Source organism: Epinephelus moara, chromosome 18 (genome assembly GCF_006386435.1).
Source record: "Epinephelus moara isolate mb chromosome 18, YSFRI_EMoa_1.0, whole genome shotgun sequence".
NCBI classification, from domain to species: Eukaryota; Metazoa; Chordata; class Actinopteri; order Perciformes; family Serranidae; genus Epinephelus; species Epinephelus moara.
In genome coordinates this window covers 19,254,971-19,282,191 of record NC_065523.1, presented here as the reverse complement: position 1 = coordinate 19,282,191, position 27,221 = coordinate 19,254,971, and the positions used below count along the sequence as shown (strand labels likewise).

The following is a 27,221-nucleotide window of genomic DNA, read 5'->3' as shown; positions in this document are numbered from 1 at the left end:
TGGATGTGACCATTCCTTCTTATCTCAATGAAATCTGACAATACTTAGGATGAAAATATGTTGAAACATCTGCTATGCAGTCTGTTGTTGAAAGGCTGTTTGGTGTGATTAATGCCAAATGTCTTTGAAATTGGTGCTTTGTTCCTAAAAAACTGTTCCTTGAAATGGAAAAATACTGTTCTTTACTTTGCTTATTTGAAAAACACCAGTTGCTTGATTCAAGTTTTGCTTTTATCTACAACTTGAGTGTGCATGAAAACATTTACTGTTAATTCTAGCTCTTCAACCCTGTGATCAAGTCGGGATGATGGGCAGGTTGCGGAGGTCCATCCCTCCCTACCTCCCTCTGAGCTGCAGCGACAGTCGGAGCGAGGAGGGATGCCACAGCTCTCCTCCTGCTCGCCACACCGCTAACAGCAGATTGTTTGTGGCGAGACCCTTTAACCACGCCACTCTGGGGAAAATAGCAGCGTTCCAGGCATTCTGGGAATTGTTTTGTCTTCTGTGGGTCTGACAGTCCAATACTGCTGCCATTCTCTGTGAAAACAATGTTGTGTAGGCTACATCTCATATCAGCGCTGCAGGCTCAGAGTGCATGCAAGTAGGAGCTGGTTTACAAAAGAGAAGTGCTGCAACAGGAAGCTAGCAGGGTGAGATGATTAAGTGATAGAGCAATGTGTGAAAATCTGACTTTATAATGAGATGGGTTACAATTAAAGCTCAACAGACTGAGTTAAGATGCCATATTGCAGGGAGGAGTAATAATCCATCAGCTGTTGCTGCTATTAGAGACAGCCCAGGCAACAGGAACATTTGATTGCACAATAGTGTATATTTTCAGCGTCTTAAGAGCCAAAACACAGAGCAAACATAAGAGGTCCAGCAGACGGAGGGGGGAGGAGGTCTTGAATTATATGTACTGCATCTGGAAATGATATGATAATGTAGTGAACTGAACATGGTTGTCATGGTTGCCATTTCCCTTTCCTCTGAGGACCGGAGTTTCACGGGGCTGCACTTCTGTTAGCTCGAGCAAACAACACAAAGAGCACAAAACATCAGTGACTCAGTGTGTTTATGCGCTTCTTTTCATCTTAAAAGCATGAAGCTAATGATGCAGCAGAGTCTGACTTATCTAAGATGTTAAACAGCTGGGAAAAACTATGACATCATTAGTCTGTATACACTGTTTACAAGAGGCAGCATACAGTAGGTCTTCTAGCTAGCAAAAGGGTAATCGACCTATAGAGCACCAGGGTGTTTCCTGGTGGGGAACAGTTGCCAGGCAACAAGAAGTGGAGACTCCAGAGGCTGTTTCACCGTTTCCAGCAGGGAAAATACATATTTTATATTTTCCTTGGTTTCCAGTCTTTGTGCTAAGCTAAGCTAGCTATAGCTTCCTGCAGTAGCCTTATATTCAACAAACAGACATAAGTGGTATCAGTAATCTCATTTCCCCCATAAAGTCAGATAATATTTTAACTTTCAAGAACATAAAAGATGATATGTGGTTTAGATTGTTTGTTAAAGGGACAGTTCACCCCCAAAATCAAAAATACATATTTTCCCTCTTACCTGTAGTTCTATTTTAAATCCAGATTGTATTGGTGTGGGTCGCCGCATGTTGGAGATATCAGCCAAGGAGATGTCTGCCTTCTCTCCAGTATAATGGAACTAGATGGCACTTGGCTTGTGATGCTCAAAGCACCAAAAAATACATCTGAAAAACCGAACACTGATTCATCAGTTAGGACTTGGTGTTACAATCCCTGGAGTTTCAGCACACTTAGTGTCAGAGCATAGGTGTTTCGGCAGTGCCCACCCGGCAGAGCCACCACCCCAGCACCTCAACATCATCGGGTGTTTCGGCCTTCATCACAAGACGCCCTCCGTTGAGGCAGGCCCACCACAGGCTGATCAGGTCTGGGTGTATGTCAGTAGGTTGGTGACTTCCTGGTCACCCAGGGGCCCAGACAGGATCCTTTCTCTTCAGCCATAGCCAGTGACTGCACCTCTCAGCTGTACTGACCAGATACTTAAACCACTTTCCTCTGGGCCTGCCCATTAATCCCGATTTTCTCAAGGAGCCTAGTGGTGAATCTAGCGACGAAGCCTCTGCAACCCACTTCTATCGGCAGCTCCCCAGTTTTCCAGCCTCTAGTTGCCGCTTCAGTTACGAGGTCAGCGTAGCGCAATCTCTTGCGTTCAAACGCCCCCTCCATGGCATCCTCCCAAGGGACAGTTCGTTCTATGAACTTCCAGAAATCATGACCCTGTTACTCAAGATAATCCACAGACCTTGTTGTGAGCAGTTTCATGTAGGAACTTTTTTTTTTCGACCAAACTACACCTGCCAACCGTATCACTGTGCAGAAGGAAGTGTGCATCTACTCATGAATGAGACTTGTGCTCATGACAGCTCAAGATGTAAACATTCATGGCGTCCTCCTTGGCTGAGCTGTAACTAGCTTAGTGGTACTAAGTGAGCTAGCAGTACATGCATGCTTTCTTCTGATACAGTTGGCAGGTGTAGTTCAGTAGTAAGAAAATTGTTCCTACATGAAACTGCAGACATCTCTATGACACTGGACAACTCACACCCAAGGAATCTAGATTGGTAAATAGCGCTACAGGTAAGAGAGAAAATGTGTGTTTTTGATTTTGGGCTGAACTATCCCTTTAATAGTAAACTGTGTATAAAAGTAAAGGTTTTGCATTGTTTTCCTGAGGTTGCACTGAGTCGAAGAAATATACCAGGAAAAGCTCTTAACTGTGCGAGCATCTGTCTGGGAATGGAGGTAAAGCTGACGGAGCACAGTTTTTAATGTGCTACATTAGTCTTAATGTTGTTTTTCCCCGTCAGAGGTTGAGCCAGACCAAAAGTATGAGAGTCAACTTGAGCCCAACATACAGCATTGAACATCAGACCACCTATGTAGCCAGAACATTTGGCTTGTGGCTTCAAATGTTTTATCTGGCTGTCAACCAGATTTCACACACACACACCCTCAGACCACCGTTGTTTTTCTTAATGTGGGTCAAATTGGGCTGCAGAATGTAAAGACGAGAACGAGGCGAGACAGGTTACAGTTAGTGTTTTAGAAATCTGTCTCACACTGTGATCCAGGGTGTCAGAGAGAATAAAAGCCTTGAAAGAGGAAGAGAGTAAAAGTGCCAGACCCCTAGAGAATGAATAATATTTGAGTGATAATGGAAAATGCAAATAGAATAGGTTGGAAATTTAGAGAGTTCACACTGGAAAGAGACTTGGGGGAATGATTCAATGCAAATAAGATATAGGGAGATCAAATAGAAAAGATCTCGTCATGGTTTTGATCCCAAGCTGGATTTAACCAAAGGCTAATAACACAGATAAAACAGGTACAACATATTGAACATATTACTGGCCTGCATCTTAAACATACTGAACAGCTATTTCCCCAGTGTTGCCCCACCATATGGATCCTACAGAACAAAGCAGAGACTTCAGGAAGTAGCCTCCATCTTTGATCCACCACATCACTTCAGCTCTGGGGAGACAAGTGGACCGGGGCAGATGCTTTAAAAACAACCCACCCTTTCTCCCCTGCCAGTTCTGTTTTCCTTTTTTCTTTGCTTTTCCTCTTCAGAAATGGGAGAATTAAAAAAAAAAAATACACTAACAATAAAATTCCAGCATCAGCTAAATATCAAACATGGCCCTTGAAGCAGTGCAGAGGAGCTGGACTGCGCAGGATGTTCCACTCAGAGGTTGTGGTTGTGGCTGAGGGAGATGTTGGATGGAGCCAGAAGCACATCAGACTGGTAAGTGGAGGCAGATGATGGTGTTGTACCCTCCCCTCCTCCTACTCCAGACCTCCCACTTTCACTTCCCCCCAACCACAAGTAGTTAAACCCCACAACTTCCCATTAACAGCGCTGGTAATGTTGTCTTGTTGATTAGATGTCAATGGGTGGGAGGTATTGGTTTTTTTTGTTTGTTTTTTCATGGGGATAGCAGCTTTTCATACCAAAAAAAAAAAAAAACTTATCATAATAATTTGTTGTCACAGTTCTAGTGTGATTTCGTGGTTATCATAATAAAAAACCAAGGCCAAAACAAATGTTGGATTCCCCTCGCAATTCACCATATAATTCAATTATTTAGCCTTCAGTCACTCCATCAGTCATCTCTCTCAGTCAGCCAGGGCTTGTGCAGGGATGTTCACATTTTCCTCACCTTGCCAATTCACAGTTTATGCCAGTGGGCCACCCAGTGGACATAAAGAGGAAGTGCATCCTCTCCAACCATCAGCAAATAAATCCAGTTAAAAAGGTCACAAAGGAAGTAGCATGTAAATCCATAGAGATCACGGCCAGTCTAGAAGGCAGGAGATGATGTGCTCACTTTTTTTTAGCCATGTACCTGCCAGAAAACAACATAAAACAGACCAATCCGTCGCCATAAATTTTGCTGCAACACAGCTTGCTGTTTCGTCAAGTGATTTATATCACCCCTTCACATCATCATCATGCATAATTTCACCCATTGTTAGCACATGCAAGATCCTTTTTCTGGAAGTACATTTCCCAGATGTGGTTCACTGTTTGGTTAACTTGACGTTACCTTAATTAATCAGTTCCTTGGAAGGGATTCAAGTCCATGGAAATCCTGGAATTAGTCGGTGTCACAGCTCCTCTTTTTGGCCTGCTTTGTGTCTTTAGGTAGGTTATGACATATGTACAGTTTAGTTGACTGTTAAATCTATGTCTAAGATCCATGTTCCCTGTCTTACCTGCTTTGCTTGAGAGCTGCATTTGACTAATACTTACTTCATTAACTTGGTCTCATTTCACACCATCACTTTTCATTGAAATATGCACACTGTCCTCCTTTTCTTCCCTCTTCTCTTTGAGTCTCCAGCACCTTTCCACTAGACTGACCAACACATCCCCACTTTCCCCTTATCTGTGTGAAGTCATGCGGACCGAATAACTGAGATTTCAGGTAGCTGAGAGAAAATCACACAAATCTGGCTCGCTGGGTGACCCCGGAGCTCTCGTCTCTCTTCATCTCAGCTGCTGAATCGACTCTCCACCATGACTAAAACCCTCTCCTTCTAACCCACTGCTAGATTTCTCAATGCCCCCTCTCCTGTCAAAAACCCAAACTTGTTTGTGCCATCAGGGCCACCAGCTGCCGCACTGACCCTGCCCGCTCCTTCACACCATCACTGCTGCTCTGCCGCGCCATTTCTTGATTACCAAAATCAGCTTCTCCAAGACACGAGGCGGTGCGCCATCTGCACTCTAATCAGCAAGAGGTACCTCACCTCTCCAAGATTAAGCTGGCGCTTGACCCATCTGTCAGATGATGCCTTCATCATCTCACACTTTAGCATGATTTCAACTATCATGAGCCCAACTATGCTACGGCAGAGACTGTGATCCTTTAGGCCATTAAATCCCTCCACATAGAACAGTTTTCTCACTTCGCCCTCAGTCCTGTTTGGCTTTCTTTATCATATCTTCAGCATTATGAGTCCCCAGATTGCCTTGCTTACTGGAGAGCTATACACAGGAGTATATACATTCTTGTGTTACCTGACTACCAGGAGAGCATTAAGAGCAATAAAACCGGACTGGACTGGATACAGCCAAGACATCAACTAGCTCAGTGGCAAACACTTTGGGAAAAGACTGCCCAGTCCCAGTGATGAAACATGACTTTTTTCTAGACCGTCTTACTGCAAGGGTGCATTGAATATATGAAGAAGCAAGTAGAGTCAGTTTTGTAGAAGTGAATTGGAGTCATCTGCCTGAACTAACTGACAGGCATCACTTGACTGAAACTTTTCAAAAGCTGTCTCTGTAATCTGTAAATGCTAAATTGTACGTACCATCGTACCACCGTACCATGAACCCTGTCCATCATATTCCAAGTTTCAGGTGTGGACCTTAAGAGTGCTGCTGTGACCTGCCCTGTCGTCAAACTCCTCGAATGCACTTACTCCACTGGCTTTCTGTTGTTGTTTGTGTCACATTCAAAGCCCTGGAGCTAGTGCACAGCACTGCCAAAGGAGCTGCAACCCCAAACCTCTAGGCAATGATCCAGCCTTGGCCTTGACTTCACTCTGCCCTCTGGGCTGTCTATGGATGAAGTGACCTTATCACCATGTGAAGACCTCAGAGTCACATTCTGTCTTTTGGAGGCAGACTGACAATCATAGTTAGATACCTCTTTTTTTGAGTGATTTCATTTAATTTTATGTGATATAAATTTTATTCTATTTTATTTTATTTTGTTATTATTTTTATTTTTATTTTATTCACACACACAAGACTTCAAAAAAATCCAAATAATAAATCTAAAAAATAAGAAATATATCAGGAAGAGGTCAGGAAGATCAGGAAGACCTCCCCTCAACTTAAAAAAAAACAAATAAGTGAAATTTAGAAAAACAGAAGAAAAAAATGTAGAAAAATACCAAAACAAACAAAATGAGCACACCCACACACACTCACCGAGAAATAATTAGTGTTTGCAGCTGCACATCATTTGGGAATAAATATACTCAGCCTTAATAAAAGTGGGCCTATGATGTCAATAGATTATGTAACTGACAGTTATGGCATTTAAATGAACTGTATTGTCTCAGATGATTTATTTTAACAACTATGCTTTGATATGATGCAGCCTGCTTAATATCAGTATGTAAGCCTATAGCTTTGTTGTAGCAGATGGTTATTGTATGTCTGCAATTATTGCAGGCATCTGCAGTTAATGTCCCCCTGCTATCAAAGAGACACTACACTAGCCAACACCACATCAAATAGGTCTCCATAGCCACAGTTTGGACGCACAGATTAGTCCAAATTATGTTAATGTGGCCAGAAGCAAAGAGTCTGTTCTGTCTCCTGCTTATTGAGCGTGAAGGCTCAGAGTTCCTCAAGCCTCATCTGGGTGTAATTGTAGTATTGAGAATGAGCAGTAAATAAGACGGGGTCATTCTCTTTTTGTTGTGTGTAGGAATCAATAATCGATACACATCAGTGGATGAACTATTCTCAAACAAATAAGAAAGGTCATGTGCGGTGTGTTTACACGGCCTTTAAGGCTAAGAGCCAGACAACCCAGGTGAGCAAATACTGCAAAAAAATACAAGTGGTTTCCATGACAACGCAACCTGGTGGAGGCAAACTCCACGCTACTTATTTGCTGTCCAAACTTTCCTTTGTGTTAAAGTCAGCTCTCGGCCCCTTCAGTTCCCGGATCTTTATAGATGCACAGCCGACACCTGGAATCACAAACTGGGAAGAAGAAGGAAAAAAAAAAAGAGGCAGAGGAAGAGGGAATCTGATGAAGCATGGTGACAAACCATGGGCGACAGATCATCTCTTGCCTTTCTGTCTCTCCCGCCCTCCTCTCCTCTCCAGACAGGGTTGGGCCAAACAGCAGGTGGTGCAGAAGAGAAGCCTGGACATGGGATATACAAATCTCTGGCTCTCAGACTTCTGCACCGGACAAGCATGGAGAAGCAACAAATCCCAAAATTTAAAAAGTAAGTGCTGCTTTTGACATCCTTGCTGCTATTTGTGGTTGTATGTATAGTGCTATGTTATTTTTAAGATTTAAAAACAAGGACACTGCACTGAAGTGATAAGTGATGCACTAAATATAGTCTGTGTAGTTGCTAATTTACAGTTAATAGAGTGCCTGTTTAATTTCAGCATGGATGGGGCAGTCTCTCATGTCTTGGTCTGCATAATGAGTCGTATATTATGTCATCAACTAGCTCTTTATCTCGCTTCATTACACGTCTGGAGTGGCTGTTTGTAGTTTCCTGGAGAGCACTTGTACATAATTTCAGGTCTCACTGATTTTGGTGGAAAATATGCAGATCAAAACGAGCTCAGAGCTGTGCCAAAAATCTGTTTTTTGTCATATCCTGCTCTGACATAACAAAAGGATACCTAAGGACACAGATATCAAATAGACTAAACAAGATCTGGTGGCTGGGTTATTTCAGTGACAGGAATATTTGATTTTGAACCCTGACAATTAAAAACAAAAGAGAGGTTGCTGCTCCTGCTGTGATAATGATTGTGTATTCATGGGAGGATGTAAAAACTATGTCAGATATTGTCTCCAGCCTACACATTTTTGCTTTCATGTACACACACGCTGTATTTGTGCTGAATTAATCGCTGTGAAGACGATGTGTTAATAAGAATGCATTAATATTGCAGAGGGTGTCCTCTGGAGGAAATAAAACCCTCAGGGCTGTGAATCACTGCTAAAGGTCATGTTTGCCAAACAGAATACAGTCTTTGCTGAGGAGAATCTGAGATTTTGGGGCCTGGAAACTATCAACCAAGGAAGGATGTAACAGCTTCCAGTGGAAAAAAATTCTAAAAGTCTCTGCGTTATATACATTGACTGAGTGTGATAGCGCTTCGGTAAATGTTAATGACAAATATATTTTCATCTCGCCAATCAATAGTCATCACGTCCGGGAGAGCTGTTTCAAGTGAGCCTGGATTGGCTGAGGATTTCTAAGGAGGATTTCAATGCATCTCTTTAAGTGTGAATCTTGAATGTTAATGCGCTCACCTATTGACTGCCATCCATTTAAGACCCTTTTACTTTCTCTTCAAAGCAGACTTGTGTCGTTTTCATTCTTGATCTTGAGATTTTGAGGGTTTTTTGTGTTAAGTGAAGCAAGCTCTTAGTTATTCTCATTTAACTGCACATAAATTTGCTGCTTTTTCAGGTAGGTGCACCTAATTCTCTTTGCGTTCTGATTTTTTTCTTCTTCTCTCCTTTCCACAGCTCAGGTGTCACAGCAATAGCGTCTCTGGCCAAGGCTCGCTGAATAAAGATGCACATGGACTTGGGGAGACAAAGCAGATGACTCAAAGGAGGAGAAAGAAGTCCACTCCCTGATCCCAGGACCACGGTTTGTGATGATGTGAGTCATCAGGTTACCAAGGCCAAAGGCGATATCTTTCAAGACATGGAGGCGCTTCTGCTTTGTGTCTGGACTCTGTTGGTAGATGGACCTTGATGGCAACATGAGGTCAAAGAAACTGTAACCGTTTTGTTCTGCTCACCTGACTTCTGTCAGCATGCCAACATAGCATAGATGATTCACCCTTTAAAGAGACACAACTGGGAGCTAACAGGGTCTTACGATGTAGCAGCTACAGGTGACTTGCATGTGGCCGATGATTCGAGACAGTCCAACCACAGTCAGTATGGAAGTGCAGACAGCCTCTCTGGTTTGGATATATGTTAACAGTACAGAACAACTGAACACTTCTTATGAGTACAACGCAACAGATTGGATCGAAGACCCAGACAGATACCAGTCTTACATTATCGGTCTCTTCCTGTCCTGCCTGTACACCATCCTCCTCTTTCCTATTGGATTTATTGGGAACATTTTAATCCTGGTGGTGAACCTGAACCACAGAGATAAGATGACCATCCCCGACCTGTACTTTGTTAACCTGGCTGTAGCTGACCTCATCCTGGTGGCGGATTCCCTCATCGAGGTCTTCAACCTGAATGAGAAGTATTACGACTACGCCGTCCTCTGCACCTTCATGTCCCTGTTCCTGCAGGTCAACATGTACAGCAGCATCTTCTTTCTCACGTGGATGAGCTTCGACCGATACATCGCCTTGGCTAGCTCCATAAGCAGCAGCCCGCTGAGGACTATGCAGCACGCCAAGCTCAGCTGTAGCCTCATCTGGATGGCCTCCATCCTGGCCACCCTTCTCCCCTTCACCATTGTGCAGACCCAGCACAGGGGTGAGGTGCACTTCTGCTTTGCCAACGTCTTTGAGATTCAGTGGTTGGAGGTCACCATTGGCTTTTTGGTGCCCTTCTCCATCATTGGCCTGTGCTACTCTCTGATTGGGCGTATCCTCATGAGGGCCCAGAAGCACCGTGGATTGTGGCCACGGCGGCAGAAGGCCCTGCGTATGATCGTGGTGGTGGTTCTGGTGTTCTTTATCTGCTGGCTGCCAGAGAACGTCTTCATCAGCATCCAGCTGCTGCAGGGCACAGCTGACCCTTCTCAGAGGACTGCTACCACCCTGTGGCATGACTACCCGCTCACAGGCCACATCGTTAACCTGGCAGCTTTCTCCAACAGCTGCCTCAACCCCATTATCTACAGCTTTCTAGGAGAAACCTTCAGGGACAAGCTGCGTCTCTTCATTAAGCAGAAGGCCAGCTGGTCAGTAGTGAACCGCTTCTGCCACCACGGCCTGGATTTACACCTCCCTGTCAGGAGCGAAGTGTCAGAGGTGTGACTGTAAAGAAGAAAGACAATAGTTATAAAACTGATTCCAACAAAATATGCTATAAAATCTTTTACATCAAAGTGATATATCACCCAGTGTGGTACATGACCTCCGCTTTCTTCATCTGTTTTGTAGCTTTGCCTCATAGTTGTACCCGTGTCTCAGTTAACCTGCTCACTTTCTGAACAAAAACACAACACCACCAAGAACGTACACTCAAAGAAAGATGAAAATGACTGGATGTGTGTATCCCTTTAAGTAGATAACAATGCAAACACTGTTTTAAAGCTATTTTCATGTTTATCTGCACGTTGGATTGTTTTCTTTCAGTGTATTTGGTGTGTTATTTCTTCAAAAAGTTAGCTGGATGGCAAGGCAGGCGACAGTTAATCAAAATGTCAGCATCTACCCTTCAAGTACAGCAAATGGGCCAAGATTACCAATGGATAGATGAGTGTCACAGGAGAGCAGCATAATGAGTCATTTTACATTGTTGGCATTGTCACCTCAAAGCAAGAGGGTTCCTGGTTCGAGCTCAAGGTGGGGGAGCCCTTCTGTTTAGAGTTTGCATGTTCTCCTTGTGTCAGTGTGGGCTTTCTCTGGGTACTCCAGCTTCCTCCCACAGTCCAAAGACATGCAGGTTAATTGGTGACTCTAAATTGTCCGTAGGTGTGATTGTGTGCATGAATGGTTGTCTGTCTCTATGTGTCAGCCCTGTGATAGTCTGGTGACCTGTACAGGGTGTACCCTGCCTCTTGCCCAGTGTCATCTGGGATAGGCTCCAGCCCCCCCATGACCCCTAACAGGATAAACGCTTATGGAAAATGAATGAAAAAAAAAAAGGATCCACAATGCAAATCTTCCAGAACATTTTCTGGGTATGTGGGATGACCTGTAGAGAAAGAAAAGGCTGTGTCACAGTGCTGTAGCCTAGAGCACCTAGACCGAGACAAAGTCATGACCAAGACCAGACCAGTTTGAGTCCCACGCTGCATGACGCACACGCTAAGATCTTGACGACAACACTGTCACAGCTACAGCAGCACACATATCAGTTTCATCTTCAAGAGAGGAGTCATCTCAGTTAAAAACCACATGTACTTTCAAAAACATCATCCACATCAACACCATCATGACAGCCCATGACTAAACAACCGCTCTGATCTGTTAAGTAGTAACAACGTAACAAGGATATAAGTTAGGGAACAAAATCTAAGACGCAGCAAGAAGCACTTTTCACTGTCCTAGTCTAAGATATTACTGTACCTCTTGCTTTGTGTATTTCAGCTAAGATTGTTTTTCTTCTGTTGAAAGAAATGGCATTATGTATAGCTCATCATTCATTGGACAATGCAAACAAATGTGTTATATTTTTAGAAATAAAGAAAATGTTCCACTTTTCCGGGAATGTGAAGGGGAAGCTGTTGAGAAATGTGTTTCTTAGATTTCAAAAAGACCAAACGACATTTTTCATAGCTAGTTTTGTACATGTCCTCAAGTATTATATAGAACTAATAAGGATTAACGTAGCTACACCCTTTGTTTCTTACTTATTATACTGGAGGTTTTGATCACAGACATACTATGAGGTGAATTAAGAACATATAATATATGTTTTTGTGAGATTAATCTCCAGAATCTGATGTTTCAGTTGATACTGTGGTTAATGCAGGAGTCAGTGGTTCCTTATTTCAAAGATGGCTGAGTTATTACCCCGCTTGTCAGCTCCTGTTAGCGTGATGCCAAAGCAAAGAGGCAGGTGTTGTTTTGCCAGGAGGGAATGAGACTGGGTAAACACATCATTCAATGTTGACAACGTGAAGCCGCTTAAATCTTTCAATCTCCGTCTTTAACAGATATTAGCTTGATATACAGCAGCGGCCGACCCTAGATGTAAGATGTGAGGGCCTATTGCACAGAATTGTCCACGTAAAACACACGTCATCTGCATATTTGTGGCTTGCTTTTCTGCATGTAAACTGATTCCACTTCTTTTGAATTTAATTAATGCAAATGCTAAAATGGGACACATGACATACATATTTTGATCCCGTAGACCGTCACTGGACGTGTGGATTCTCTTATTGACACTTACAGCTTGGTAAAATGCGTCACACAGAGCAAAGATGCTCATTAACACATGATCACAGGTTAATATAATGGAGATTACCAGGCTACACAGACGCAGCTTAAACATTTTAAAGTTTATTCCATTAGAAGCTCAGTAGTGGAGGGTTTAATGAAACCTGCCATAAAATTTTACAGCCCCAAACTGTTTGTTAACCTGTCAGAGCCAACATTATAAATTCTTCTCCTGTATTATTGCACATCTTTCTTAAATTCAGTGGTGCTCACAGTTATCTGTATTATATGAACTACAACAGAGAATGTTGCCTTTTATATTTACATTTTTACAAAGAGCATGTGCAACAGGTTCTGTGCATTAGGAACGCTAAAGAGGTGGATGTATTATGTAGCAATGACACAAAGCGTACAGGACACTCTGCCACGCCTAGGTGGAGGATTGTACATCAGTGCATAAAATCTGTGCATTGCCAGCCTGTGGTGGGCCTGAGCTGTGTTTGTGCATGAGGCAGCCGGAGATAATGGCGTGACTGGGAAAAACAGGAGTCCAAACCACAAACTGTTATTCCAGCTGTAACCGTCCCAGCTGCCTGGGAAAGCAGCGCTCAGGATTTGTGTGAGTGATTGTTTATTAGAGGTCTGCAAAAATGCTGAACTTGTTGTGACGCATATGAAAGATTCTTTTTGCATGATGTGTCCATCACATTATTCTATGTCCCATATCTTTATGGTGCAGGAAAGCATTCAGCATGTTCTACTTTTCAAATTATATCTTATAAACCTTGACAAAGGCAGGTTTAAGCATAACTTACATAAATACATATGGCAGCACATGGCTGTATCAGAGCAACAGTGGGCACAAAGACAGGGAGACAGGGAAATAATAATCCAATGAGAGCTGTCAAGCTCACTGAGATAAACAAGCAACACCTAGACACCAGGACCAAGACCCTTGGGGAGGCAAAAAAAAAAATTATCTTTACATCACTCACACACACACACACACACACACACTGAAGATGCTGTGAGAAGAGGTTAACAGTGGACTGTGTGTACAGCTGAGACTACTGAGGAAGGTTAAAGGTTTGTGGTGACTGACGTCACAGCAAGGAAAAAGGGTGTGACTTTTCCCCCTGCTTACATTCAGTACTTCCTCTCGGTGATGCTGGATTAAACAATGAGTTTGTGAGCAACGAAGCCATCCGTTCAGGAAACAATACTTTCGCCTGTTCGTGTATAATACTGGGCGAATGTTCATGCAGGCAAATGATGATGAAAATGTAATCTAGGATCAAAAAATTTATAATTTTTCAGGCATAAAAGCATATTTTATTCACTGTACCTCTGCTTCTGTTGCTCAAAGACACCAAAATGCAAATACACACAGAGTGACCACTTCATTAGGTGCAAAACAATGTGATAATGCACAAAAGTAAAAGAAAAATAAATGGCTCAGTGTTCCATTTTGATCAGAGAGGTGCTGATTCAACTCTTTGGAGTTTTGCATGATGTTGAAAAATGTTTCTAATGTTTTGTCCCTCTCATGCGTCTTAATGAGGATGGAAAAACATTAGAAATGTCTTTCAATACTGCATAAACAAGTCTAAATTAAATCAACACCTTTCTGGCACCTCAAAAGCTACTATTGTATTGGATTATATTATCTTTAATGGATTTATCTATTGAACTGGTACCTAAATTTAAATTCAACTCCCAATTCTTTATCTACTGAACATGTCCAGGTTTGAACTTTTCATGACGTCACATCACAGGCTGTGCGAGAAACCAAAGAAAGCAAAATAAAGTTCTACATAAAGGTGAACACCTTTAAAATGTTCCTTGCATAAGAAAGGTGCTGGCCACTATTCAAGTGTAAGATGAGTGGGGGTGGGGCATGTCAAAGTAATTACAACAGGATAGTACAGGGTTTATGCATAATTACAAGGCAGTGCACTCGGTGGACCTCAGCAGCTGAATAATGGATTAGACGTATAATTGCATTTGTAAATTAAAATCCCTTACAGGAAAAAAAGAGGTGAATAGAACAGATTAGCTTCCTAGATACAGAAGGGAAGAAAAAAGGAATTGGGGATTGACATGAAGACTCCATCAAAGTGCTTATTGCCAATATATTGTATTTGTCTTGTATTTGTATTGTCATTTTCCCAAAAGACATCACACTTACTTTATCAGTCATTCTACAAAGCACTTTATAATTAACACATGCTTTATAAAGTAAAGTGGAATTACTATAGAACAGTTATATTTAGCACACACCTGTATGCTAAATGCAGTATGTATCGGCCTAATGGATGTAGATCCCTGAGGTAAAAACATGTAAAACAAACAAAAAGGAGGAGCAGGCTTTATTACAATATTCAAAGCTATATGCTTCACAGAAGACATGTGAGGCTTTGCACATTCCCCCCCCCTCCACCACAACACAATGCAATGTGTGAAAGCTTTTTTTATTTGAGAAATTCTCAAGTAGAGAAATTGTTGTTTATGTTCTTCTTTTTCATTCAATAGTTGCATGATCTTTGTTGTTGTTTATGCCACTGTTTCAACATTTTAAATTCTATTTTTTTTCCTTCACATGGTAAGTCATTGCATAATTGCAAACGTTTTGTTGAAGAAGATGACAGAAAACACAGTTGTGCGGGATACTGGTACCATTTCATTGGTGTCTGATGCATTATCTTCAAGAGCAGAGTTGTTAATTTTAAATAGGCTGTGACTATTATAGGCCAAAAAAAAGAAAGAAAGAAGTGAAATAAAACAGAGGTATTTTTGTATTACTCCTCCAGATTCATAGGCTACTGTAGACAATAGTTTGAGAAAAATTAAATTGCTACTTTTATTTTTTTTTAAAAATTAATCCATTTTCATTTTATTTTATTTTTTATTTTTACTGATCACATTATTCCCTAGAACACAGCCTATAAATTTAATTTATTTTTTTATTTTATTTTATTTCATTTTTTTGGTGACTGAGTGAAAATTTCTATAGGTCTAGATTTTTTTTTTTATTGATCACCTTATTCCCTAGAACACAGCCTATAGATTTAATTTAATTTTTTTTTTTTTTTTTTTAATTCTATTTTATTTCTTTTTTTTGGTGACTGAGTGAAAATTTCTATATGCCTAGATTTTTTTTACTGTTCACCTTATTCCCTAGAACACAACCTATAAATTTGATTTAATTTTTTTTTTTCATTTTTATTTTTTTATTCTATTTTATTTCTTTTTTTTTTTTGGTGACTGAGTGAAAATTTCTATAGGCCTAGATTTTTTTACTGATCACCTTATTCCCTAGAACACAGCCTAAAAATTTAATTTAATTTTTTATTTAATTTTATTTATTTGTTTTAATTCTATTTTATTTCTTTTGTTTTTTTGGTGACTGAGTGAAAATTTCTATATGCCTAGATTTTTTTTACCGTTCACCTTATTCCCTAGAACACAGCCTATACATTTAATTAATTTTTTTTTTATTTAATTTTTATTTTATTTTATTTATTTTTTTATTCTAATTTATTTCTTTTTTTTTGGTGACTGAGTGAAAATTTCTATAGGCCTAGATTTTTTTTTACTGATCACCTTATTCCCTAGAACACAGCCTAAAAATTTGATTTCATTTTTTATTTTATTTTATTTATTTATTTTAATTCTATTTTATTTCTTTTGTTTTTTTGGTGACTGAGTGAAAATTCTATTTTATTTCTTTTGTTTTTTTGGTGACTGAGTGAAAATTTCTATATGCCTAGATTTTTTTTACTGATCACCTTATTACCTAGAACACAGCCTATAAATTTAATTTAATTTTTTTTATTTAATTTTTATTTTATTTTATTTATTTTTTTATTCTAATTTATTTCTTTTTTTTTGGTGACTGAGTGAAAATTTCTATAGGCCTAGATTTTTTTTACTGATCACCTTATTACCTAGAACACAGCCTATAAATTTAATTTAATTTTTTTTTACATTTTATTTCATTTTTATTTTTTTATTTTATTCTATTTTAATTCTTCTTTTTTTGGTAACTGAGTGAACATTTCTATAGGCCTAGATTTTTTTTATTGATCACCTTATTCCCTAGAGCACAGCCTAAAAATGTGTAACTTCTATGATCTTTGACATAAAGGGTAGGATTTCCTCATTTTTATGATTTTTGCAGCAAAATTCCTTTATTTCATTTCAAATGCGTATTTACTAACAATAAAAACAGCACGTTCACGCAGAAGGTGTGTTCATATATATAAAGGAATCAACTGTAACAAACCAGAGGACATAAACAGTCTCTGAGGTGTGTGTGTATCTGTCTCCCCTCTGCAGCGCCCCCTGCATCAGTGTTTGCACTGTGCGCTGGCGTGCAGGAGGCGGACGTGTTGTGCATGCACGCGAGCAACAGATCCGAGCGCATGCGCAATTCATTGTTTTGACTGAAAATGCCGTCGGTTTCGAAAACGGCGGCCAATGCGTCTCCTCAAACCGAGAAACCTACCCACTATACGTGAGTAAAGCTGCAGCACAGAAACAACTAAATCGCTCGTTGTGGAAAAAGCCACTCGCACGTGCACCTACGCGCGTGTGCATTTCTTGCATTCCTCAACTCTTGTGTGTGCGTGTAAAACATGGTGCTTTTCCAGGCTTTGTGACTAACCTAACGTCACATAGCAAACAGCGACTGCACGCTAACGACAGCAGCCCTAATGTGGGAAACACGGACGTCTTAAATCGCTTAATTGACGCGCGAGGCGTTCACGGAGTCTTTTACAAATGTTTCACCGAGTTGGGGAAGTGTTTTGAATATTCCGTTGAACGTTACACCGTCAACTTGGTCTGCTAAATGATTAGCCAGGAACTCGCTAACCAGCCTGCTTGTAAATAGCTCGGCCTTATTTTGAGTTCCCTCTTGCTACGCACATTTATAGACGTACGCTCAGGGACTTTCAACCAGCGCTACGTCGAAACCTTTACGTAGCCCGCTCTGTGAATAGCGAGCTAACGCTAGTGACCCAAAATATATAGTAGGCTACACCACTAGCTGCACAACACGACACATTACTGTCTGTGAACTTTTTCCAAGCCTTCGACTTATCCCTCAGCTAAAAGTCGCTTTAAAACCCGCTTCTTTTTACTATATGTGTTTGTTTCTCCTTTGTTTCAGATACTTGAAGGAGTTCAGGACAGAGCAGTGCCCGTTGTTCCTCCAGCACAAGTGTACGCAGCACAGACCCTTTACGTGCTTTCACTGGCATTTTCTCAACCAGCGGAGAAGGAGACCCATCAGGAGGAGAGACGGGACGTTTAACTACAGCCCCGACGTGTACTGCACGAAATACGACGAGACCACAGGCATCTGCCCAGATGGAGATGAGTAAGTCCCAGTTTCATTACATTGGCACTGTGTAATGGTGCAGCTGCAGACTGATGACTGCTGTTGTGCTGATCTGTTTGGGATGAGGGCCACTGCAGATTTATGAAACAAATCAGAACTTGAATCAAAGCAGTGCCACAGAAATATATATAGGTGTTTGTGTGTCCTTGTAATGGCTTTGGGCTGTGGTGTGTCTTCACTGGGAGGAAATCTGTGGAAATGCCTCAGGTTCTTTGTTTAAGTTGCACTGCAGTGCTTCATATACTGGTTTTTACACTGACTGAAAAAAACTTTGCAACTTAAAGAGACCAAGGAGTTACTGCTATGCACTGTAGCTAACTGTGCTTTGGTGATGTTTGCAGCAGGGGACTGAAAGCATGTGTTTTTATTTATTATGTTAGTGCATTTTGAGGCAAATTCTTACAGATAAAAACTCAATCTTAATTTAGCCAGTTTGCTGTGGCTATAGTAACATAAATATGTCAGATAAGCACATTCTTTGTTCATTTCAAATGTGTTTTATTTGAGCATGTTGATATATAACCATATAAACGAGCATGCACTTTATAAAGATACACATATACATGCATTGCAATATACGTCGTCCCATTTTCTTTGAGCGTAAGTGTACTCAAGAGTAATATGCTCTCTGTTTAATGGCATATGTGCACATCAGCTCAACTAGGCCTGAATGGAGGTTATTAACTGCCACTTGCGAAAGTTTATTTTGAAATGACCGCCAAGAAATGACTGTGTGCTTTTGTAATCAAACTGTTCTTGCACTAAAGAGCGATCTAAAGATAAGGTGGGAAACTGGTTATTCTTTACTCAAGTGAGGAGTGCAAATTGAAGAATATGAGGCTATTTTGTAGTTAACTTAATTACACAGAAAGATGGAATTTGGTTGGTGGTTCCACGCTGAGCTGTATTTATTACTAAGTGTCCCCTATGTGAAAGGTGTGATGTTGCTGCAGATGTTGGCAGCGTGTTGCAGTAATATGGCACGGGCCACTTCTTTGCCCTTTGTGTTGCTGCATGCATGTGGAGTATGTACCAAAATTAACACCCTTAATGTGGCCTGACCGCGCCTCTTTGGCTGGGTGCCCTCCAGCATTACATTCTGGTTCTGCTATTATTTTCAGCTAATGGAACCATGTGAGTTCATGTATAAACATGCCTCATATTTTAAAAAATCTGTTCCCAATAGTGTCCCTATAATAAGAATTTGTGTTTTTCTTATAGTGGCCATTGTTTTGCACATAGCATCATTAGTCATCGCAGGGGAGAGTGGTTTCTAAACAATTTGTGACAGACTTGTGGCTTTAGAGGAGTCAAAGCATCATTATAAGTATGGACCAAACTGTCAAGTTGCACAGAAACCAGATATGTGAATTCTTCAAAAGGGGTGGCAGCCTCTCAGTGTGACTGGGAATTAAAACTGGCACGGCATTTAATTGAGCCCTGCATAGAAATTAAAAAAAAAAGAAAAGAAATAATCATTAAACTAATGGAAAATGAACAACTGAGATCCTTACAATTCCTCCTCTGCCAATGGCAGCTATTTTTGTATGACCTTATGTGTTGCCATAGCAACTGTTGCTACTCAAAGAAAGGAAAAATTGGTTTATTCAAGAGGCTTATTGGCCATACATTTCTTGAGGCATTGCTGGTGTGTCAGCCCTGCACTCACAGTAGAATCTTATTTCTGATTAAAATTGTGAGCCACTATAAGAATTCCCTTCTTTCCATTACAATTTATAACCCTTTTTTGTTTGGACCTTGTTTTAAATGTCAGTGCAGCGCCTGGTCATTATGTTGTCATGTGAAACACACTGCCTGCACAAGTTGTACTCTACAATTATATCTTGAACTTGAATGTGGATCGTGTGGTGTGTTCATTTTGGACTGCACTTTCTCTGCATCATTTTAATGCCCAGCTAAATCATTTTTATTTAGATCAACTGATTAAACATTTCAATGTTGTGTCCTTGCTTCCCCAGCTGTCCTTATTTACACCGGACCACTGGTGACACAGAGCGCAAGTACCATCTACGCTATTACAAGACTGGCACTTGTATCCATGAGACAGATGCTCGAGGGCATTGTGTGAAGAATGGCCTCCACTGTGCTTTCGCTCACGGGCCACATGATCTCCGACCTCCAGTCTATGATATCAGGTGACCTACAAAGCAAATAGTGGCCTCTCTTCTCCCTGCCAAACTTCTCGCTCACAGGCCTCATAATGGAATGGACAAATCAGCCAAATTAGACATAATGTAAACAGAATGCCTGCATTGAAAGGGTTTAATGGATCGCCAGGGCCACGTTTCGGTTTGCAACTTCGTGTTTAGGCCTCGGCTCAGTGACTTTATTAAAAACAAAAAATACAAAAACACCTGATGGTAGATAAACAGATGTTATTGAGCTCTGTGCTGCTGGAAGAGACTGATTGAGGTTAGCTGATACCAAGATTTTAAACAAAATGTTTCCTGAGCAAAATATTTGCTATAGAAACAGAGGAGTTGAACTGATAAACCTCTCTATAATTTTGAAAGCATCTTTTTGTTTTTTAGATCCAGCAGATATCGGTTGATATAAATGTGCTGTTGAATGATAAAATTTGATAGTGACTATTTAAGCGAGAGGCCTGTTTTAGACAACAAGCATGTTTCTTTTAACAAGACAATACATTTAAGGATGTTTACCTTTTTTTTTTTTTTAATGAATTGGGGGTTAAAAATAATACTAATTTTATATACACAGAGAGATCCAAGCACAAGAGGCCCTTCAAAATGGACAGTTGGGATCTGGAGAAGGTATTCCTGATCTGCAGCCTGGTGTGTTAGCAAGCCAAGCTATGATTGAGAAAACTCTGACAGAAGACCCACGGTGGCAAGGTGAGTGTCCCTACTGCGATACCAGATAACACACTTCTTTACGTCCCTGCAAAGTAAAAGTAAAAATGACATTGATACTTTCTTCTTTTTATTGCAGATACCAACTTTGTTTTAGCCAACTATAAAACAGATCAGTGTACTAAGCCCCCAAGACTATGCAGACAGGGCTACGCTTGCCCCCACTACCACAACAGTAGAGATCGAAGACGGAATCCTAGAAAGTTCAAATATAGGTAAGATATGGCACAGTTTAAGCTTGAATGACAAATGGTATTAAAGGGACAGTTCACCCCAGAATAAAAAATACATATTTTTCCTCTTACCTGTAGTGCTATATGTCAGTATAGGCTGTTTTGGTGTGAGTTGCTGAGTGTTGGAGTTATCGGCCGTAGAGATGTCTGCGTTCTCTTGAATATAATGGAACCAGATGGTGCTTGGCCTGTGGTGCTCAAAGCACCAAAAAAATACATTTAAAAAACTCAACAGCACTGTCTTTTTCCAGAAATCATGGCCTGGTTACTCAGGATAGTCCACAGACCTTGTTGTGAGCAGTTTAATGTAGGACCTATTTTCCTGCTACCGAACTACACCCACTAACTAAATCAAAACGCAGAAGGAATGGTGCATCTACTCATGGACGAGAAGCTTGTGTGACAGCATGAGATGTAAACATTAATGGCATCCTGCTTGGCTGAGGTGTAACACAAGCCAGCTCAGTGGTGCTAGGTGAGCTAGCAGTAGATGTACGCTTCCTTCTGCACTGTGATATGATTGACAGGTGAATTTCAGTATAAAAAATAGTTGTTTTAGTGGATAGTGCCGGCACCCCATTTATAGAGGTGGTGCCTCACTGCAGCGGTCGCTCTCTCCCCATTTCACACTGTCCTGTCCATGAAAGGCGAAAAAGCCCCCAAAAAATAATCTTTAAAAATAAATAAATAGTTGTTTTTTTGTGTAGTTGTTTAAATGTATTTTTTTGGCGCTTTGAGCACCACAAGCCGAGTGCCATCTAGTTCCATTATATTGAAGAGAAGGCAGTCGTCTCTATGGACGATATCTCCAACACTCAACAACTCACACCAAATCGGTCTAGATCGATTACACTCAACAACTCACACCAAATCGGTCTAGATCGATTACTAGCCCTACGGGGAGTCAAAATATGTATTTTGTATTTTGGGGTGAACTGTCTCTTTAAGTTGTGTAACTGCAGGTGGTTAAAGGTTCTGTCTCTATGAACGCAGGTCAACACCTTGCCCTAATGTGAAACATGGGGATGAATGGGGCGAACCATCAAAGTGCGACAGCGGAGACAGTTGCCAGTATTGTCACTCTCGCACTGAACAGCAGTTTCACCCAGAGGTGAGTGAACTTTGTGTTTCTCAAAATTAACACCTGAAGGCACGAGCTGTATTTTTGTGACTTGGACTTGTATACATTCAGCATGACACATACAGCAGGTCACAGCAGAGATTTACTAAATCCATAAACTGACCATTGAAAAGCATTTAATGTAAAGCCTTGTTACCTGCACTGCCACATCTTTGCAAAGATAATGGAAAGTAAAATAAAGTGTGATAACAGAGTATTTTTATAAATGAAATTTATAAAATGCAAGACAGCCATATGCTCTACCCAATACAAGTTATTAAAACAGCCATATTACATATGATATGTAGTTAGAGAAATTTGTTTTTGGCCGTGCATTCCAGATCTTGTATTTATGAGTTTGTATTGTGCTGTTGACGTAGTTGAGCTGATGTAACACTGTGGGTGACCAGCTTTTCCAAGGATCAAGGATATCTTTGTCATCCCCGAAGGGCAATTTGTTGTAGTCACCACATAACCACCAAAAATCTTAACTGTGTATCTCATTGAATTGTTTTTCTTTCTCTAAGATCTACAAATCTACCAAATGCAATGATATGCGACAAACTGGATACTGTCCCAGGGGACCGTTTTGTGCATTTGCACATGTAGAAAGTAAGTAAACTTTGGTGGAAAAATACAAATCTATGAAATGCAATGTTTTTTTAGATTTTCTTTTCTTATATGCACACTTGTGAGGACATGAGAGTAGAGCATTTCTGCTCGCTGCCTTTGCATTGCTGGGAGCATTGCGATTTTGCCAGAGCGCCCTCAACGCCTTGAACTGAAAAACTTAAACTCAGAGCAGAAAGAGCTCTGACGTCATTGCCGTTTTTCCCCATTGTCCAGTTGGATGAATCGAGAGGTGGGCTCTCAGTGGTGGCAATGACAACAATGGTAGCTTACAGTTCTTGATTTATGTTGAGCTAATGTAAGCTCACTTTGTTGTTGGGAGAAATTTGTCTTTCTGCCAGAAAATCATTTCTTGTTTAGGTTTGGAGAAAAAAATACATGGTTTAAGTTAAAATGAAAAGATTTCTGTCAGAAGCAAACTCCTCTCATGTGCGCTCACTTTGAACATCACCCTAGGGCATTAGTTCCCAGTCTTCTCTATGTCAAGGACCCAGTAATTGATTCACATTGGGTCAAGATTTTGCTTCAGAGACCTCCATCTGAAAAGCTTTTGTTTGTCAGATATGATTAAGATCAGAATTCTACAGTTGTAAATGACAGTTGAGGAGATGACTGTGGAGGAAGTGAAACCTGTGATCAGCATAGTCACTCATGTGACTCTCACTCACATTGGGCTTTCTTCTATAGTGAATTAAATAATGGAAATGAACCATTTTCCATTTTTCTGGGGATCCCCTGGAACTCCTTCGAAGATCCTGGGGGTGCCTGGACCCTTGGTTAAGAACCACGTCCTTAAGCAAGCTGCAAGATGTTGCCTCAACTACTCTGTAGCATTTTACCATCCGCAATTAGGCATGACAATTGACAGCAGATTGTCAAACAGTCCCCAACTCATTCTGTAATAAGCCTTGAACAGACCGTCATCCAGGTGAAGCTCCTGGTTCAGCTGGTACTGCCCATGATTTCACCTCTTTCTGAAAGTTCCATGTACCCATATGGATCGCTGTCTCTGTTTCCCTGTGTCCAGTGTCCTGTGAACAGCCTCCCAACCCTCAGTCAGAGCCAGAACAGGTGCCCTATGCCTGTCTATTTTTATGCAGATTTTGAGGTACAGATCTGTGAGATTATTTCACAGCAAAATAACGGTCAAGCTAAGCACAGGTGATTGGGTGGTTGCCTAGCAACAATAGAAAAATAACGGCTATGTCTGATTGGGGCGAGCTTCAACACAAAAAGAAAGTGTAGTGCGCTCTGTGTGATTGTGGCCGTAACCTTCAGATTGATTTATTGATTATAGCAACAAAGAACGTTAATGGTATAGGATGTTGGCAACCTGGTAGTTTTCACACTGTATAAATGTAATACTTATTTTAATCCTTTCAGGAATTCCCTCTACAGAGGAGACCATGAGCTCGTTGCTAACAGTGATACAGTCAAATTCACAGTCCCAGCTGGGCTCTCAGCAGTATTCAGAGTGTCCTGTCAGTGAGTGGAACAGTGGAGGCAACTCCACCACCAGCGCAACCAGTAGCAACGGACAAGTAGGAAGTGTATGTTTTCCTTGTTTCTATGTCCGTCCTTCTAGAGGAAATTTATCAGAATCAACATTGTTTTTGAATGTTTATAGATGACTGCTTTTGTAGATATTAAATCACAATTCAGCCATTTACTCGCCGACATGTTCACCATGCTGTCATTTTTCTGTTGGCATGTTTTTTTGGATCATGGATTTGTCATTATTATTATTTATTTTATTGTTTTGCATTTCATGACTACATTGTTTTAGAAATACGGAGACAATTTCTTATTTGAAGGGACATTTAATATCAAACAGCTAGTCTTCATTTATTGTTACACTCTCAATCTAAGATAGTCTAATGTGTAGCAATCATGACCTTAATATTAATATTCCATTCAGAATAATGGTTTTATTTATTTATTTCTTGATCATCCTTTTATTAAGACCATGTGCACTTCTCTTTCTCAGGTTTCATGTTCAAATAGCTCGACTGTAACTCCAAGCTCAGGAAGCGACAGTTTGTTATCCCCAGTGGGATCCATCAGCAGGCCCAAATCCTTAACTAATAGTAGTTTATGTTCAGAGTCCACCACATCCAGTGTCTCATCTCTGACGTCTAACTATCCTAAAGCTCCGGGCTATGAACGTGAGGATCAGGTATACAGACCGCTCTCTTCAGCCTTAGGAAAACTATAACACATAGACACACTCAGGGCTTCACATTTGATGTATCACTGTCATTCATTTTTGAATTAATGTTTTTTTATTTCTCATTCATGTCATTTGAATTTTTATAAATTTAATAAATTGCTTCCTTTTAGGTTTTAGATCATTTCATGTGTTGGGTGGCAGCAGTGTTTTATCACTTGATGAGAGTATAGAGTAGTTTATATCTGGGTGACTTGACAACAAACAATATTCATAATCAGTGCTGCATTTTGTATCAGTTCTGAGAAGCTTAATGTGGCAATCAGACAGCCTAAAAAATATTTTCACTCCGCAAACACAGTCAGGAGTATTTGTAACTCCACACTAAGAATTCTCCTTAGGTTGATTTCTCTGCTGTCTGATGTTGTAATTGCAGAAGAGTGCCACCCACTCATATTTAAATGAGTCTGTTTCTATCATTGTGGATGCTCTGCAATCAAAGGCAGTATGTTTGAATCATTGTCAGAGCTAAAAGTGGCAGACAGAGTCAAGTTACACAATCAGTTTTAACACCTCTGAGTCTGATCAGATGTAATTCAGTAAGCAGTTACCACATAAAACATTACAATAACGGTCTACTGCATATCAGATGTATTTAAAGGGACAGTTCATCCTAAAATAAAAAATATATATTTTTCCTCTTACCTGTATTGCTATTGTCAATTTAAGTTGTTTCGGTGTGAGTTGCTGAGTGTTGGAGATATCGGCCATAGAGATGTCTGCCTTCTCTTGAATATAATGGAACTAGATGGCACTCGGGTTGTGGTGCTCACAGCGCCAAATACATTTGTCAACAGCAATGTCTCTTTCCAGGAATTATGACCCGGTTACTCAAGATAGTGAGCAGTTATCATGTAGGAACCATTCTCTTTCTGACAAGCTACACCAGCCAACTGAATCACCTTGCAGAAGGAAACGTGCATTAATGGGTTCCCTTCGGCTGAGCTGTAATGTTAGCTAGCTCAGTGATGCTAGGTGAGCTAGCAGTAGATGCACACTTCCTTCTACGCAGTGATTCGTTTGGCGGGTATAGCTCAGTAGAAAGAAAATAGTTCTTACATGAAACTGCTCACAACAAGGTCTACAGATTGTTTTGAGTAACCTGGTCATGATTTCTGGAAAGAGACATTGCTGTTAAGTATACATATATGTAATTTTTTGGCGCTTTGAGCACCACAAGCTGAGTGCCATCTAGTTCCATTATATTGGAGAGAAGACAGACATTTCTACAGCCAATATCTCCAACACTCAGCAACTCACACCAAAACAATCTTGATTTATAAATAGCACAACAGGTAAGAGAAAAAATATGTATATTTGATTTTGGGGTGAATTGTCCCTTTAATGCTGCTCTAGCGCATGTCACCAAGTCACAGTTGGCTCCATTTGGAAAAGTAAATTATGGATAAGTCTGTGTTTAAACTGGCTCTTTAATTTTTGTCAGCTTTTAGCTATTTGCAGTGAAAGAATGCTCCAATTTTTATCAGCTGTCTGGATGTAAAATGTAGAGTTTTGTAACTAAATTGTGCTGTTTCTGTGTTATTTGATCACTTGTAGATTAAGAACAAGGGGCAGGGGGATCAGAAATTGATGGACCAAGACAAACAGGTTTGTGTTCAAACAGGTTACTGATGATGTTGCATAATGTATAATGTATTTATTTAATTAACAACATTGTCATCTGTGCTTTCCTTTCAGACACAAAATACTGTATTCTCTGTGGTGAACCCTTTGGCATCAAGCTTTACCTCCAGTATAACATCCAGCTTGGCCTCAAGTATTGGCTCAGATAGTTCGTCACCCACCACCTTATCAACAATGAATGCAAAAGCCACTCCTTTCTACCCAGGGAGCAACACAGTGGAGTCTGTCATAGGTATGTGTGTAGAAGCAACTGTAAACTGACTGACTTGACTCCTGCTGCTTTGTATTTTGTTGTCAAATGTTAGATGTATTTTGTTTCCCCTCAGGATCTGCGCTGGACCTCAACTTCAGTGACATTAATGTTGCATCTCTTGATAAGGAGTTAGAGGAGCAAGACAACAGTGTGGGACTGGCAAGTAAGTTCACCCTGTTAAATTACTTTCAATCAATCAATCAATCAATCAATCAATCAATTTTATTTATAAAGCCCAATATCACAAATCACAATTTGCCTCACAGGGCTTTACAGCATACGACATCCCTCTGTCTTTATGACCCTCGCAGCGGATAAGGAAAAACTCCCCAAAAAAACCCCTTTAACGGGGAAAAAAAAACGGTAGAAACCTCAGGAAGAGCAACTGAGGAGGGATCCCTCTTCCAGGACGGACAGACGTGCAATAGATGTCGTACAGAA

At 40.6% G+C, this 27,221-nt stretch overlaps 2 protein-coding genes across 5 annotated transcripts in view; both read left to right on the top strand.

The window, feature by feature from the left end:
- The first annotated feature begins 7,246 nt into the window (after positions 1–7,246).
- gper1 (G protein-coupled estrogen receptor 1) lies at positions 7,247–10,543 on the top strand. The gene is made up of 2 exons (XM_050069934.1): positions 7,247–7,541; positions 8,813–10,543. The coding sequence occupies exon 2, from the start codon at positions 9,199–9,201 to the stop codon at positions 10,300–10,302; it is 1,104 nt and encodes a 367-aa protein (XP_049925891.1). The 5' UTR covers positions 7,247–7,541; positions 8,813–9,198; the 3' UTR covers positions 10,303–10,543.
- A 5,934-nt stretch (positions 10,544–16,477) lies between these two features.
- The window catches only part of unkl (unk like zinc finger), a 22,470-nt gene continuing 11,726 nt past the window's right edge, over positions 16,478–27,221 (top strand). For 2 of the 4 annotated variants that reach the window (XR_007571615.1, XM_050069930.1), the window contains exons 1-12: positions 16,481–16,891; positions 17,549–17,758; positions 19,759–19,935; positions 20,522–20,655; positions 20,753–20,888; positions 21,900–22,017; positions 22,554–22,638; positions 24,040–24,206; positions 24,644–24,832; positions 26,441–26,491; positions 26,582–26,759; positions 26,854–26,943. Coding sequence is in view for 3 of the 4 variants with exons in the window: in XM_050069930.1 (XP_049925887.1) it covers positions 16,827–16,891; positions 17,549–17,758; positions 19,759–19,935; positions 20,522–20,655; positions 20,753–20,888; positions 21,900–22,017; positions 22,554–22,638; positions 24,040–24,206; positions 24,644–24,832; positions 26,441–26,491; positions 26,582–26,759; positions 26,854–26,943 (1,600 nt within the window). In the remaining variant the exon portion in view is untranslated. Of the gene's footprint in view, positions 16,892–17,548; positions 17,759–19,758; positions 19,936–20,521; positions 20,656–20,752; positions 20,889–21,899; positions 22,018–22,553; positions 22,639–24,039; positions 24,207–24,643; positions 24,833–26,440; positions 26,492–26,581; positions 26,760–26,853; positions 26,944–27,221 lie in introns of all 4 variants that reach the window. The other 2 variants (XM_050069931.1, XM_050069933.1) reach the window with 2 other exon arrangements.